The sequence below is a fragment of the Antennarius striatus genome, chromosome 21, assembly GCF_040054535.1.
Source record: "Antennarius striatus isolate MH-2024 chromosome 21, ASM4005453v1, whole genome shotgun sequence".
NCBI classification, from domain to species: Eukaryota; Metazoa; Chordata; class Actinopteri; order Lophiiformes; family Antennariidae; genus Antennarius; species Antennarius striatus.
Window position 1 is genome coordinate 1,530,001 of NC_090796.1, and position 15,531 is coordinate 1,545,531.

General features: G+C 41.8%; 1 protein-coding gene across 2 annotated transcripts in view; it reads left to right on the top strand.

Annotated features, from left to right (window-relative positions):
- Positions 1–15,531, top strand: part of LOC137588329 (rho GTPase-activating protein 23-like) — a 47,022-nt gene that overhangs the window by 10,554 nt on the left and 20,937 nt on the right. Inside the window, exon 1 of one of the 2 annotated variants that reach the window (XM_068305346.1) lies at positions 5,719–5,873. The exons of the other annotated variant lie outside the window; for it this stretch is intronic. Within the exon in view, the coding sequence (XP_068161447.1) occupies positions 5,820–5,873 (54 nt within the window). The 5' untranslated portion in view covers positions 5,719–5,819. Of the gene's footprint in view, positions 1–5,718; positions 5,874–15,531 lie in introns of those variants that run through there. 2 annotated transcript variants of the gene reach the window in all.

Consider the following 15,531-nt stretch of genomic DNA (forward strand, 5'->3'; position numbering starts at 1 on the left):
TCCTCTGGCGTCCAGTGGCCGGTGAGGGTGCCACCGGCCCCGAGGAAGCACCTGGTCAAACACACATCTATATGTGTGTCCCTGCAGCAGCTAACGCTAATGTTAGCGCTCCTGCAGCCCTGCTCTCGACCTGAAACCTCCATGAATGTCTAAAGTACTCAAACGCTTCACGAGGACCGTCGTGCTCTGCACTAGTGAGCTGAGCTGGAGACTACTGAGCTTTTTCTTTGCTTTTGATGACTTCAGGTTCATGTGTGCCGGACACCGACGAGGACGGTCATGACATTCATCCAGTTTGATAATAGAAGTATGAATTCATTGTTAATAACACAGCTGGTGCTTCTCTGGGTGAGGTGGACTATTACCCCCTCTGCTGTTTGTTAACGTTCTTTATGTATCTCTCAGTACTGGAGACGTTCCAAACATCCCAGGTTTGATTTCTTCTTCCCACATAGACTTTGTATTAATTGGTTAACAAAGGTTGGTTGATCCTGAGCACAAATAGTCTGAGTTTAGTTTTAGACAAAGATCTGAGTCATCTGGTTTCACAGGTGACACCAACTCTGGTCTCCTGGTGTGTGTTAGCTGTGATGCTAATTCATTTGAACATCTAATGCTGACACATTTTTGTCGGCGCTGCACCAAATCCTGGTCGGTTTCATCCAGATGTTGTTACTGATGACTGATCTCTTTTACATTTAAAAGGGGAGTTTGAGTCCAAGAGCCTCGTCCAAATGGAAATATATCATTGGTGCTTTCATTTGCTGATTTCGTTGAAAGTCTTTTTTACATTTTGTGAGAAATCAAATTAAACATGAAGTGAAGATTACTCATCGTGATTTGGTGCCACACAGGACTGAAAGAAAATTATTGATGCACTTATTCTATTTTCAGATACTTTTCACGGATTGAAACCAAAACTATCGAGATCAAACTATTGACTGACTTTATTTGTGCTTTTGGGTGTGAAACAGTCCACCATGACCCCACTCTGTGTTTCGGCGCCAGCAGCAGGTTCAGTTCAGGTGACAGCTGAGCCGGTAGCGACAGTCCTCCCAGCAGCAGCCAAGAAATTAAATGGACACTAATCCAAGTGATCAACTTATAACGTTTTTAGTTTGATAGCAGGTGAAGCGCATGTCGCTTCACCTGACATGTAATCCTTTTAATGCAAAACTGCTTCTCTGGTTTGAATGATCACAAATCACTCAGAGTTGTGTTATTGTGCTTTACACCCTCCAGACTGACAGGATGCAGCGTGATCCCGATAGCACTTCCTCGTGTGTGTGTGTGTGTGTGTGTGTGTGTGTGTGTGTGTGTGTGTGTGTGTGTGTGTGTGTGTGTGTGTGTGTGTGTGTGTGTGTGTGTGGCGTTAGGGTGTGGTGGGTGGTGAGGGGTTTAAATCCACCAGATTAAGGATGTTGTGTAACGGCATGTGAGCCTGTGCTCTGTGAGAATGACATGTGCTCTCTGTGGGGTTCTTCCTGTAGATGGGATGGGGGGGGGGGGCTCAGTTGTCTTCAAGAATGTTTTTCTTAAATTTCAATGTAATCGCAAAAAAGCAAATGTAAAAAAAAACTCAGGTTTTTGAGATAAAAAACAGGATTTACATAACCACTATGCACACTGCTAAAGGTCACAGGTCAGGATATTTTTAGAGCGGTTCTCTACAGTAATGGAAAATCATTTTGGTCGACTGCAGTTTATCTTTTTCTGATGAATACAAAACACCTCAAGGTGAGCAGGGCACCAAAAACAAATGATTATTCATTCATTCCCCCCCTATCCCAGCTGGCTACAGGTGAGAGGTGGGTCCACCCTCTCACCTGTAGATGAACCATTCACCTAAATTTAATGATCCTGGAGGTTGGAGGAAGCCGAAGAACCCAGAGAGAACCTACTCCCCACGGGGAGAACGAACAAACTTCTCATAGAAAAGCCCGAGGTGGAACAAACCCGGGGCCTACCCACCAGAAAAACAACATAATCAGTGTTAAATTAATAAAAAACAATACAAATCTATCATGGCCGAAGAATAAAGAAGAATAATAGCATCTCACAATGTAAAACTGGACCAAATCATCAAACTCACCAAAATGCAGTGGCTGCAGCTGGTTTTTTGTTTGTTTGTTTGTTTGTTTGTTTGTTTGTTTGTTTGTTTGTTTGTAATGCTGCTGATTTGGATGTAGGCGTAAACACAATGTTCTTTACAGGGGTAACCATTACCAAAACATTTGAATTTAAATTGAATCAGCTTCATTCAGCTTCATGCTGACACGTCTGGAACTTCACAACAAAGGAAGTAACGGAGGATCCAGCTTGTTTTACACGTCAGCTTAAAGAATCAGTCCAGACCTGCTGATGTGATCCGACCCCCGCTTTCATGGGACAGAATCTGTGCTCATGGTGTTCAGAAGACAGTTTCTCCTATCATTTGAACAGACGGGTGTTTCTGCTGTGTGATGTGACAGTCGTCTGATTCACCTCTACTTGTTCAGGGCTTTCGACAAAACCCGACTGAGTGTAACTTTACTGAACTCTGGGGAAACATTCAGCTGCACAGAGAGCATGAAGTCCAGAGACGTAACTGTATTCTGTGGCAGAACGGTGACACTGATCTGAACTGAATGCTCTATAAAGTGTCTTCTCTCTGAAGCCACAGGGCCTTAATTCAATCAGCAACTTACATGAGGTCAGGCCGGGAGGCTCCGAACCACTGGGCCACTGTGTGTGTGTGTGTGTGTGTGTGTGTGTGTGCGCGCGCGCGCGCACGCATATAAAAATCCACGCACAATAATATTGGTATACCAACAGTCCACAAACTCTTCTTTACATGTTTCATCCATGATTAAATCAAGTCTTTCCCCTCCAAAAGGAACAAATAGTCAGCTCGCCCTCTAGGGGGTAGTTTGTGCAACTACATCCTTCAAGATTTAATGGTGAGGATTAGGATTAGATATTTAGCAAAATCTCCCTGTGTCTCCCCTGCAAATAGACAGATGGGTGTGTTCCCCACCCTCCCCCACAACACACACACACACACACACACACACACACACACACACACACACACACACACACACACACACACACACACACACACACACACACACACACACGCTCACCAGTTTCTTTGTCACCATGCCCAGCTACAGCATAACAGCACCACACTGACTAGAGACAGATGTGAGTCTATTTAACACTTTAATTCCAAAATGCACCAAATCCACAGATTGAAATAGTGTTTTTTTAAAAATATTTGTATTATTTTTATGTTGTAGTTTTTATTTGATTCATAAAAATAAGATCAATTTATTGACAAAATGCCGATTGCTTTGCAGCTTTCATCTGTAGGAAAACATAAATGAAGATGTAAAAGAACATTTAACTGGAACCTGATTCCACCAAACAACTGTATTACCTCTGCAGTTTGGCTGTTTGTTGGTTTCCTTCATTTATTGAGGAGGAAACACAAACATGGATTTTTAAAAATCAAAGTTTCAGAAAACTATGTCTTTAAATTTGAGGTATTTATTTCGGAACAGACATTTGACCAGATCGGTGACTGAACTGAGTCCTAGTTGTCATTGAGTCCATCGGTGTTTTTACTGCTGGGGAATTTTGGAGAAGTAATGAAAATGGCCCCAAAGTGGCCCCAAAGCATTCCCTTCTGGAATTACAGCTTCTCTATCAAGACATGAAGGGACGATGAGGAGAGAGGATGAAGAGGTAACTGATGGGGGAGGGGCGTCGGGTCATGTGGTGCAAGGGGGCGACATGTATGTCATATGTGCACCGGCCCCCCACGGTGGAGATGAAAGTCTTTACAGAACAGGGCCAGACACACACACACACACACACACACACACACACACACACACACACACACACACACACACACACACACACACACACACACACACACACACACACACACACACACACACACACACAGACAGTTATCATTTTCCCACACAATGCTGAGGTTAATCTGTGTTTTCATTGGAGCACAGGGGGTGTTGGTTGGAGACCTGAGTGCAGCAGCGTTTGGGGTGTTTTCACATCAATAACCGTTAATCTATTCATCCAGATGATTCCATAAACCATTTAATCTACATTTAGGAAAACATTGGGATTAAAAAATGGAAAAATATCAACAAACAGCATCTGGAATTCCCAAACAAAGGTCATGTGTAGTGATGGAGAAAGGACACGATTGAAACTGGTGTCACTGGTTGAAACTGGGCCGTTTAAAGTTTGGGACCCAGTAACGCATCACACATTGTCATCATCATCATCATTGTCATCATCATCATCATCGTCATCGTCATCGTCATCGTCATCGTCATCGTCATCGTCATCGTCATCGTCATCGTCATCATCATCATCATCTCTCTCTCTCTCAGTCCTCGTTCTCTCCAATGAGTTTGTTCCCTGCTATTACATAATGACTCAGTGTGTGTGTGTGTGTGTGTGTGTGTGTGTGTGTGTGTGTGTGTGTGTGTGTGTGTGTGTGTGTGTGTGTGTGTGTGAGGGGGGGGGAGCATGAATATATGAATATGTTTACGCATGCTCTTTCCTCTGTCCTCGGGCCGCTGTCGGCCAACATCAGTATTAAGCCTGTGTCACTCGCTCCACTGACCACGAGCACACACACACACACACACACACACACACACACACACACACACACACACACACACACACACACACACACACACACACACACACACACACACACACACACACACACACACACACACACACACACACACATCTATCTTGTACATCTGTGTGTACAGATACATTATTTATATGTACAATACAGTACAATGTCAGCTGGGATTGGATCCAGTGACATATAAAGGTTTTGTTTATTATTTAAAAAATTATCTTTAATATTTTATATAGTATGTTCTCAGCTCTGCGATTAACAAAAATGTAAATAAGGAGGAAAAGTAAATTAATTCTTAAAATTTAATGGGTTCTTTTGAGAAAATTTTGCCATTAGATAAGTTTAGTTGTCGTCTCTATGGCTGGAAATGATTTCCATACATTTATAATATTTTTTGGAAAAATTCTTCAAATTGTTTATTTCTTTCCTTTTAGGGTTGACTTTCATCAAGACAGTTTGGTTCCACTTGGTTTTACGCATCAAGGGTTTCACAGTGACAGCTCTCTCTGCAGCCACCCCGCTGGCCGGGTCGCTGACCCTGTTGTTGACCCCAGGCGGTATTCACTGTGGGGTCAAGTTTCCATTTCATGCAAACTTAACCTTCATAGAAAACTTACTTTAATACAGCACAGGTACTGCAAACAGTCTTGCGGCGGTATGACCACCGTCCTGATCGTTTTCAAAGTTTAAATAAGGCTTTTATTTTGAAGTCCACTTGAGCAGCTTCCGGCGTCGTTTAATAGCAGGGGAGAATAAACGGACATGATATAAATATAATAATGTTAACAGACAAACGTGCAATCATTTTTGTACGCAAATCACCAGAATAACGACTGTATTAATTTAAGACACAGTATTCTAAATCGCGGAAGGCTAGGTATTGTCTTATAATCATTTTATTTTGAAGTGAGATTACTAGACTTCCGGCGCTTTTGTGTCACGTGGGCTGGAGGCGCTGCGAGTAACGGGAGTCTTACCGTGTGAACGGAGAGGCGGGCCGGCCAGTGCGTCCGCTCGGAGCGCTACCGACACTAGTCCAGACTGCTGCTCACAATGGTGACACACTAGTGACACACTAGTGACACACTAATGACACACTAGTGACACCGGTTTGTGTTTTCCGGTTTGCACCGAGAAGAACCCGATGAATGGAGTTACCTTCTGCCTCGTTGGGATTCCACCGCACACAGACAGTGAAGTAAGTCCGAACTGAGTTCAGGACTCTGTCCCTTCGTCCCTCTCTCCTCTAGTTTAAATGACTCTAAAGTTCATTTCTTATTTATTTTTATATTATCTATTATCTATTTATTTTTCTTGCTCTTTTAACTTTTTGCCGGTGTCTTCTGTTGGTGTTCATCCTCACATCACTGGTGTGTGTTGTCTGCTGTCAACCTGCTGTGATTCCATGTCTAATACAACCAACTGCAGGCTGGTACATAAAGTATTTATTAACATATTATTAATGTAATTTGTAACTAAATATTATTCTAATTTCAGAAGTGCGTCGTTGTTTGAGATTGGAGGGAGGAAAAGCTCAAATTCAGCTGAACAACACAGTCCTGCCCACCAATGTACAGGAATGATAATCTGGCACAGAATAAAGTTGGGAGCAGATTAATAATCTGATATCAGTTCTCCAATCCTTTGGAAATAATTTTATAAAGTGAAAACTTAATCTTTGATTATAATCTTTGATTATATTTAAAAAGTAGATAATATAACCTCTGCAGGAGTTCCTTTTCCACACAGGTGGAATTCTTGTATATGTATATATTCTTTTTCCACCATGGAAACATACATCCGTAATTTTTCAGTTTAAGGAAAATGGCTGTTTAACAGAGTCATTATTCCCCTTTCTGCTCTCAATCTTCTCCTGGATCCACTCTTCTTAATGTAGCTACACACAAAAAATCAATGATTCCTTCACCGGGACAATATCCAGACTTCCATCCAGACATGGGGAAAAGCTTTCATTTACAACATGCAGAGAGTGAAAAAAAATTCTCAATACATTCCTTTATCCAGATCCACTATAAAGTGTGATTGTTCTTTCCTGATATGCCCAACCTTTCCACTAACTTTCATGAAAACCAGTCAGTTTGTAAAACTGCTAACAGACAGACACGTATTAGAGATATAAATACCTCTGTTCTGTAATAAGTGCTACACATAAACTGCTTTTCCACAGTGGATCAAAGACTGTGTTCTGGTAACAACAGAATAACTTCTCCATGATTTCAGAGAATGCAGCACACACCCCCCATCGGAGAGAGGATGGGGTACGGGTGGGTGGGCAGGGAGACAATAAGAAATTGGGCTGGAATGCACATATGTCCATATGCCAACCCACATATGTACAGACAGACAGAAGGCACATGTGGCCGTTAGCGCTCACTGAGTGGAGACGTATTTCAGAAATAACTTCCCACTAACAACCGGAGCTAACGCTGAGGTTGAGCGTAACAATGCATATTAATGAGGCCTGTTACTAATCTTGGGTCTGACATGTTTTCGCTCCTCCTTTTGATGCCTTCATCACTCAGATCATTGTTCTTCTCTTTGAGCGTTTGAGCTGTTTTCTCCACACACTGCATGGGTTTCATATTATTCACAGCTTATTACTGTGGGATTGTGTCATGGCCCAGTTAGCATCAGGGTCCCGGGTCATGCACCATCGCTGGTGGAATATTTAAATTTAACTGACATTCTGGGACTGAATCCAGAGTGTTACAGAAAGAAGTTCACTTTTTTTTTTAATGATCAATATTACAGTTGTTTTCTATTTTCATGAATCTGCTTTTTTATATTAGGGATGTTCCTACTGATTAATTTCCAAGACACTGACATTTAAACGGGTTTAAGGTAAGACTAGGAAAGAATTTTGAATGAGAAAATGCAGAAACAGAAGGAAAATACTTTAACCGGGTAGTGTTTGTGGTTAGGGTTAGGGTTCGCTGACTGACTTCATCCCTTCTCTAAATGAACAATAATAATAAATATCTAATTTTCATATAAGTTAATTCTGAATTATTAAAATAGATTTAAATAATTAAATCCATAATTTAATCAGTTTTCTATAGTCATTGTTAAATACCACTGTTATAAATAAATTGAAATAGAATTATAGAATTAAAGTTAGTCTTAACTGTTACTTTAACATTTTCAAATACAGAGAATATCCTGAGACCCCCCCCCCATCTCATGCATGCAGGCAGACTACAAGATGGAAAAATCAGATTTCTCCATGACGGTGAAGATTGTGTTGTCAGAGGGAGGAGTGATGCGCCGCGTCACGTGATCTCCGCAGGAGCAGCTGTGTAACATAAACAGAATGATTGATGAGGTTGCCATGGTGATCGGAATACTTTGCAGTGAGGAAAGAGGAAAACGGGTGAGGAAGTAATTGTAAGGATATATTAAATAAAGGTGTATGGGGGGGTTATGTTAACTTTAGTTGCTGTGATGGCTGTCGACAGCAGCATGTTGCTGCCAGTAGCCCAGTAAAATGTTTACAGCTGCTGTTCTGCACCCTCAGCTGCCCCAGGATGCCTGTCTTTAATTTACAGGCCTGGGCTCAGCTTTGGTCTAAGGAAACACTCATAGGCTTGTTTTAATAATTCATGAGGTATTGATGGAACACGCTAACAAACTTCTCTCATCACGTAGCGATAATGTCGGTCCGTGTTGTTCTTCCTCTTTATCGATCCTCCATTGACGGTCGATGCTGCTGACCCCTATGGAGGAAGGGTGTAGTTCATGGTCACCTACACAACAGCGATGATGGAGACGGCAGTGAATCAGGGGCTGTCTGCACCAGCACTCACCAGGCATTCGGGCTCATTAGCTAAATGTAAAAGTCACAAAGTGCACTCTGGCAGTTTATAGTGAGTCTAATGGAAAGTAGGGAGGATGTGTTTTATTGTGAAGGATGGTCGAGTCGCTGATGCTAGAGGCCAAACGTGAGTCATCGCTCAAGGAGTCTCGACACTTGGATAGAAATAAAATACATTACACTGGTTGTGTATTTACAGTCATTGTTGACTGTATGTGAAATATTATAGACAGACGGGCTTCCCCTCACCATACACACAGTTAGGGTTTATGTGTGTGTGTGAGTACGCGTGTGCTTGAATGTGTGTGTGTGTGTGTGGGGGGGGGGGGGGGGGGGTTACAGGCTGGGAGACTTGCTGTGAGATTTGTGACAATGGAGCTGTTTGTGTGTGTGATAGAGGAATGGTGTGGATAGAGTGTGTGTGGGTTAGGGTTAAAAGATCACACATGAGACTGGTAGCCTTGTTTAATGCTGGGTTAAAGGTGTGTGTGTGTGTGTGTGTGTGTGTGTGTGTGTGTGTGTGTGTGTGGCATCATTCCTCTAAGAGGTGGGTTGCTGAGGAATGTGTTGTTGAATAGACTGAGTGAGGAAAAGATTAAAAACAGTCAGGTAAGGTAAAGTTTTCCATGTACTTTCCATCAAAGGTGGGTGAAATGTGTGTGTGTGTGTGTGTGTGTGTGTGGGGGGGGGGGGGTTGGAAGAAACAGATGAACAAGGAGAAAAGAGAAAAGAGGGTGAGGATCAGGTGTAGTTACGTGATGTCTGCTATTACCTCTCTCTTTTTCTGTGTGTGTGTGTGTGTGTGTGTGTGTGTGTGTGTGTGTGTGTGTGTGTGTGTGTGTGTGTGTGTATCTCCGGGGAGGGCCTGACCCCATCTGTGTGCCCGGCTGCTGATTGGTCGTGTTGGGGTCAGGTGCTCTCTCTCTCTCTGCGCCCTGAGACCTCACCATCTTTCTGTATTTCCATATATTTGTGGCGGAGCGTTACAATATAAACACGGCCTGCAGCAAATTAACTGTCTATTTTTGGAGTTCCCCCCCCCCTGGTTTCCCACACGTGCCATCCAAGTACATTTGTTGACCTATTGTAGGAGAGGTGATGGTTTCCCTCTTGTTTATTTGCTTGTTTGTGAGCTATCCTATGTTTCCAATGCTGTGTGTCTGTTCTGTCTGCTGTTATTCAGCTGAATATTAAAGCGGTGGAGCAGAGAGGAAGTGATGACATGTGCAGAATATTTATTGAGCCTTTCCAAAGAATCTATATTTTTTGTTGATTGATTTGTGTGCAGGTTTGCACTAAAGACAACCTGGTAAGGGTGGAAACGTGGTGGAAGGAGAATCCGTTGCGTTTTCATATGAAACAGGATGTCTCTCTCTAACATCTCTGGATAAGACAATTTGGTACTTTTTGGCATCAGAACTTCTGCATAGATTCTACAGACAATCAGAGATGTGCAAAGGAAACCACATGGAGGAGAGCTGCTCCTCTGCTTTGATTTAAAGGTGGGCAGCATCAGAGATGAACGCGTCGTCTGTCGGCCTCTGATTTAATCATTTCCACGTGTTTCTGAGCTAAACTTAGATCCTAAAATAGACTCGTCTGAGTTGTCAGCTCAGTGGAAAGCAAAACAACTAAAGCGCCCTACAACATTCTAGGCAAAGGAGGTGCCAGGTCCATCTGCATGTCTGTGTACAGAAGACTGACATCAGGTCATCTTATTAACGCTGATATTTAATAATTGAAAAGAAAGAAAGCGTTGTGATTCATTAAACTCTCACTCTATTTATGACGTGATTTCATCTGAACTGTGGAACTGCACTCATGTATGTTTGATGTGAGTATCGTCACTCGTCTCTCCCTGCCCATCCAGTGGTGTCTCTGTCATACAAATAATAATAATAATAATTTATGATTTCATCCTTATACGTTTATTTCATCCCATGAAGGCAAGACGCAATAATCAGAGATAATTGCCGAGTTTGGGACAATTTGTACTCAAAAACATTGACAATTGTGGGATCTACTGGTGTACAGTACAGAACAGTGGTGTTGTGGACGGGCCTACCCGGGGTATCCTACCGCTGCTTACCCTCTTTCTTCCAGAGCTGCATTGAAACGCTTCAACTGTTTGTTTTTTTGCCTCCTCAGACACTCAGAGCCTCTGTCTTGAGTGCAACAATGGTCTTATACATCTGCAGGGCTGATCTGTGGTCAGTACTACATAGTCAGTACTAGACTAGACTCTTTGGACGTCTGTGGTTTGGGAATGTCCAGGGATTTTGTCACCAGCTGCTGTTTATTTGCAGCCTCCACAGACTCAGTGACAAATGTTCATATCAGCTGTTCTTCATTCATTCTGTGAGTAATTTGATGACAAAATGAAACATGTTTTGCGCTTTGCAGTTGGGATATTAAAGTAAGTACTTGTCCTGTACATGAGACTGCCTTGTCTCTAAGTGGATACATTCAGTGTGTGTCCATGTTAAAGCGGCACAAAAGCATATTGACAGCAGTTTTGAGGAATGCACAAAAATGAATTCATAGCTATTTTTGGCTCAGAGCTATTTTCAGTCAGATAAAATAGGTCAATTAGTGACACGTAGGAGGAGCGAATGCTTGCTGGTTCGAACTACAGTTTGATCCCATCCTGCTGCACCTGATAACATCCCCACACATCAGTTTAGCAAAGATCTTATTGTGTATGACAGACATTTGAGATTCCAATTGCAGACCTGTTAATATGAAACCCCTGCAGCCACTGAGTATCTATCAGTGGTAAAAATAGATCCTGAGGGTTTTACTCAGGATCTTTAAATGCATAAATGTTTTAACTTAAATGAACCTCAACATATCTCACAACACAAACTATTTCATACTATAAAATAAATTATATCGAGGGTCAACCTGAGTTCAGAGGCCCAAGAAATAAAATTATGAAACATGATACATGCTACAGACAATGGACGCTTCCTTCCATTTTGTAATGCAGTGCTGCCCACTTGTGGTTGTAAAGTGTGTGTGTGTGTCTTCAGCATTAAGCTGAACAGAATGATGCTGAATGAGCATTAACATATTGCATGTCACTGATTGTGAAGCACACGTGTGTTCTGTCAACTTGTTGAATTTGTATTGAAGAAATAAATTCTTTATCACCTCTGTTTTCTTTGTGTCCTATCAGAATATTTCAGGCAGTGTTGTGTAATATTCATTAAAATGCAGTGGTGACATGTGTTGGTATCCTTTTGATTCAAAATGGCAGTAGAGTTAGAAATATTAATGAGAAACAGAAAACTTTAAAAATATACGATTGAATGCAAGTGGGACATTGAACATGAACACTGTTACTTGATTTTTCTCAGCACAGGAAACTGACAGTTTTAGAAGAAAGATGGCATTTGGGGTAACAGAGGAACAATGTGGCTGTTATTCTTGTTACACTTGTTTGTAAGAATAAATGAGTAAAACATAAAAAAATACAGCAGTTTACCCAAGTTGGATGTTCGTATCATGAGGGACATCCAACTGTAGTTCCCCTGTCTGCTGCGGCCCCCAGCTGAACAGCACCGCTCCTCAACGCCTCTCCAACACTCACCTCCCTCGTCTCAGCGTGTGGTCTTGCAGTTACAGATTGAAACTATATATAACCACTTACAAACAATTAATTTAACGAACAGCCTCTCTGAACCTATTGAGTTTGTAAGTCGGGCACTATTTGTACGCTGACTGACTGACTGGACTCTTCCACAATGTTCAACTGAATGGATGTTTTTCTGTTCACCTTGTGGTCAGAGATGCAAAAGTATAAAAGCAGCCATTTCAGCCAAAATTACTAAGTGCAGTTGAGACTTCAACATCACGCGAAGGGTAGGTTAGGGTGCCCTGAAAGTAGTACTTGACAAGTGCATAGCTTTGACTTTTCAGGGTAGGTCAAAGCTAAGCACTAGCTTTGGTCTATGGTCTTACACTGACCCTCTCTTTCATCTTTCTATCTTATCTAGTTCCTGAGTGTATAAAAGTTGAAATTTGACCTTGACCTAGTTTTCTCAAGGTCAAGGTCATCATCTCATTTTCAACCTCTTTGCTGCCCGAGTAATCTGCTTTTTGTTTCGTCTTTCAATCTCCAACGGTTGCGAAGATATTTAGTGGATGAATGGCGGACAGATTAACACTGACAATTATAACACATCACCGCTTTGAAGCTGGATGTAATTACTCTTATGTAAAAACTTCAATGTTCTGTACAGCTTATGCAATTAAAATATGGTGATTATAACAGGACTGCAAGCCAGCCATAACCTTAAGTAAATACTTTCATCTACAATGTTCACATTCTGAATTGTTGAAAGAAATGTCAGATCTGATGCCCGACGGGTTCAGAAACTCAGAAAAGTAATAGTTTTGGAACATGCGAGGATTGTCTGAAGCGCCCTCCTGTCGGATTAGTTTACAGACTATGCTAAAATAGTTTGATATTTATTGTTCGTCAAACCTGCTCTATATTTATTATGTACTGTATACGCAAAGGTTTGAGAAAAGATGGTTAGAGGTTCGGCAGGGTCTGCTCGGTGGAAGCGTCTTCTGGTAGGAAGTTAAAAGGTTGGCAGGTTTTCTTTTTTGTTTGTTTTTTTCCTTTGGCCAACCAACCAACAAAAGAAGGACGAACCACCCAAGGAAGGAAGGAAGGTAGGACGAACGAAGGAACCGCCCGAGGAAGGAAGGGAGGATGGATCCCGTCTCAATGCAAGGATTGATCCCATTTGGCAAAATACAAAGAGATGATTGGAAGCTTTAAGTTCAAGAAAATGGAAACTAGCGTGCATGGCCCCAAGCTATCATGCCAAGTTGTGGTCAGCGTCTCGAAGTTAATGACCTTTGACTCATTCCTGTGAGCCACAGTTGCCCTACTTCTGTGAGTTCTGTCAATTAATACGATTCTCTTTTTGTTTATCCGGCTTTTAAATCATAATCTTTGCTGTAGCCGAGCTGACACGATCTTGTCCTCACCAGGGCATCATCATCTCTGCATCTCCATTTCTCCTTCTCATCTTATTTACTGTCTGGTTAAGTCTTTCTTTCTCTCACTCCCTTTCTCTGTCCATCTTCTCCTTTTGATAAGATTCTGTCTGACAGCTCTTTACCTTGTGCTCTGGTTTGTTCCTATTCCCAGTCTTCCTCATTCTCCATAAACCCTCACTTGACCTCAACTGCGGAACATTTATAAGTTTAAACCCAGTGAAGTGGATGAGTTTCGTTTACATAGGAATAACTAGCCCAAGCAGAGAAGGCAGACATGATGAAGTTGTGTAGTTATTTAGACTGTGGTATAGAATGACCATTTTAACAATAAAATCTTGATTAGAAATTCAAAATGCCATCTGATGTATTTCTAGAAATCCCACTGGTGTCCCAATGAGGAAGGAAAACTCCCTCCTGTGATTTTCTACATGACAATGCAAAGTTGTTAAAAATGTTACAACAGAAATAAAGTTTTGTTATGTCCTCCAAATGTCCTTTGAACTTCCAACTATTTATCTGAGTGCTTCGTAAATGGTTAAGAAACAGACGGTATTAATGGTTAAGAATCACTCATTTAGCGGGTCACATCATTTGAACTACTGGTCGCATTGTTTAAATAAATGCTGCACATTCCGCCCAAAGGAATTAAGAGACTACGTTTGATCGATATTTAGCTGTTTGGTAGTCTATGCTTTATATTTTCAAGCCAAGAACTGAATGTAATGTAGTCAGACAGTCTGAGAGAGACTATTCTCCTCACATCTGCCGTATGATTGGTCATCATCAACGCATTGGTGCTCGCCTAGAGCTCCGGCGCAGTCGTAACAGAGGCAAGGCGAACAGAATCAGGGCAGAGCAGATCCACATTCTGCTCTGACTCACACTTCACACGATGTTATTTTAGTTCTGACTTGACTCCTCTGTGATCAGATGAATCAGTCAGGAACCCGTCGTCAGAAGGGCACGCTTTGGTCATTTTCCAAACAGAGAGGTATAAAGCTCCCAGCAGTCTCAGTTGACTGAGACCATTTTATTTAGCTCTTATTTGCCTGTTCTACAGAAGCTGAAAGTAGGATTTCTACAGGACAGATGTGGAAATGAGAGGTGTTATGAAAGGAATGCAAAGCATACTAGAGAAAAGAGAATCCAGAGAGAAGAGATGAGCGCTGCAGAAGCTGCTGGAGGATGTTTGCGTGGACGTCAGCCTGTTTTAGCGTCTCTACGTCTCACTTCCCCCTCTTTATCCTCATCCTCCCTTTTTCTCACTGGCTGTCATTTTAGCTGCTCTCAGGTGTCAATGATAAGTGGACTAGGGGTGACAGCGTTGTGAGGGCTGTTGTGGAGAGTTGACGGGGACAGATAAACACACACACATAGGCACACACAAATCAAATGCAGGCGTTTACATTTCAAGTTATTTGAAAAGATTTATGCTAGAGAAAGGTAAGCATGTCATTTTAAAAATGAATATCAATCTGATAAACTATTTGCCTCATAATGTGAAGTCATGAGTGCAGTACCTGTACCTGCTACTTGCCAGTGAACACTAACATCTTATTAGGGAGCTTTAGGTGTGTTGGTATTTACATTTGTGAACTTTTCTTGCTTCCTGTCTTGATACAAGTTCTGGTAAAGTACCTCATTGTCCTAAAATGTACTTTAACCAGAAGAGACTAGTGGTTGAAGAAAGTTAGTGTTTATTCTATCAGATGAAATGTGTTAATCAGTGTTTTGGATTGTCTTTAGTTACAGAAAGTATTACAGCTTTCTACATGGTGCCATGTATAGACCCAGAGAACTTTCAGTTTTAATTTTATCCCTATGGTTTGGATATATGGTCGACACGGTGGAGCAGTGGGTAACGCTGTTGGTTCACAGGAAAAAGGTTCTGGGTTTGATTCTTTTCTGTGCCAAGTATGTACGGTATGTTCTCCCCGTGTCTGCGTGGGTCCTCTCTGGGTTCTGCAGCTTCCTCCCACCTTCAAGAACATCCAGCTGAGGTCAACTG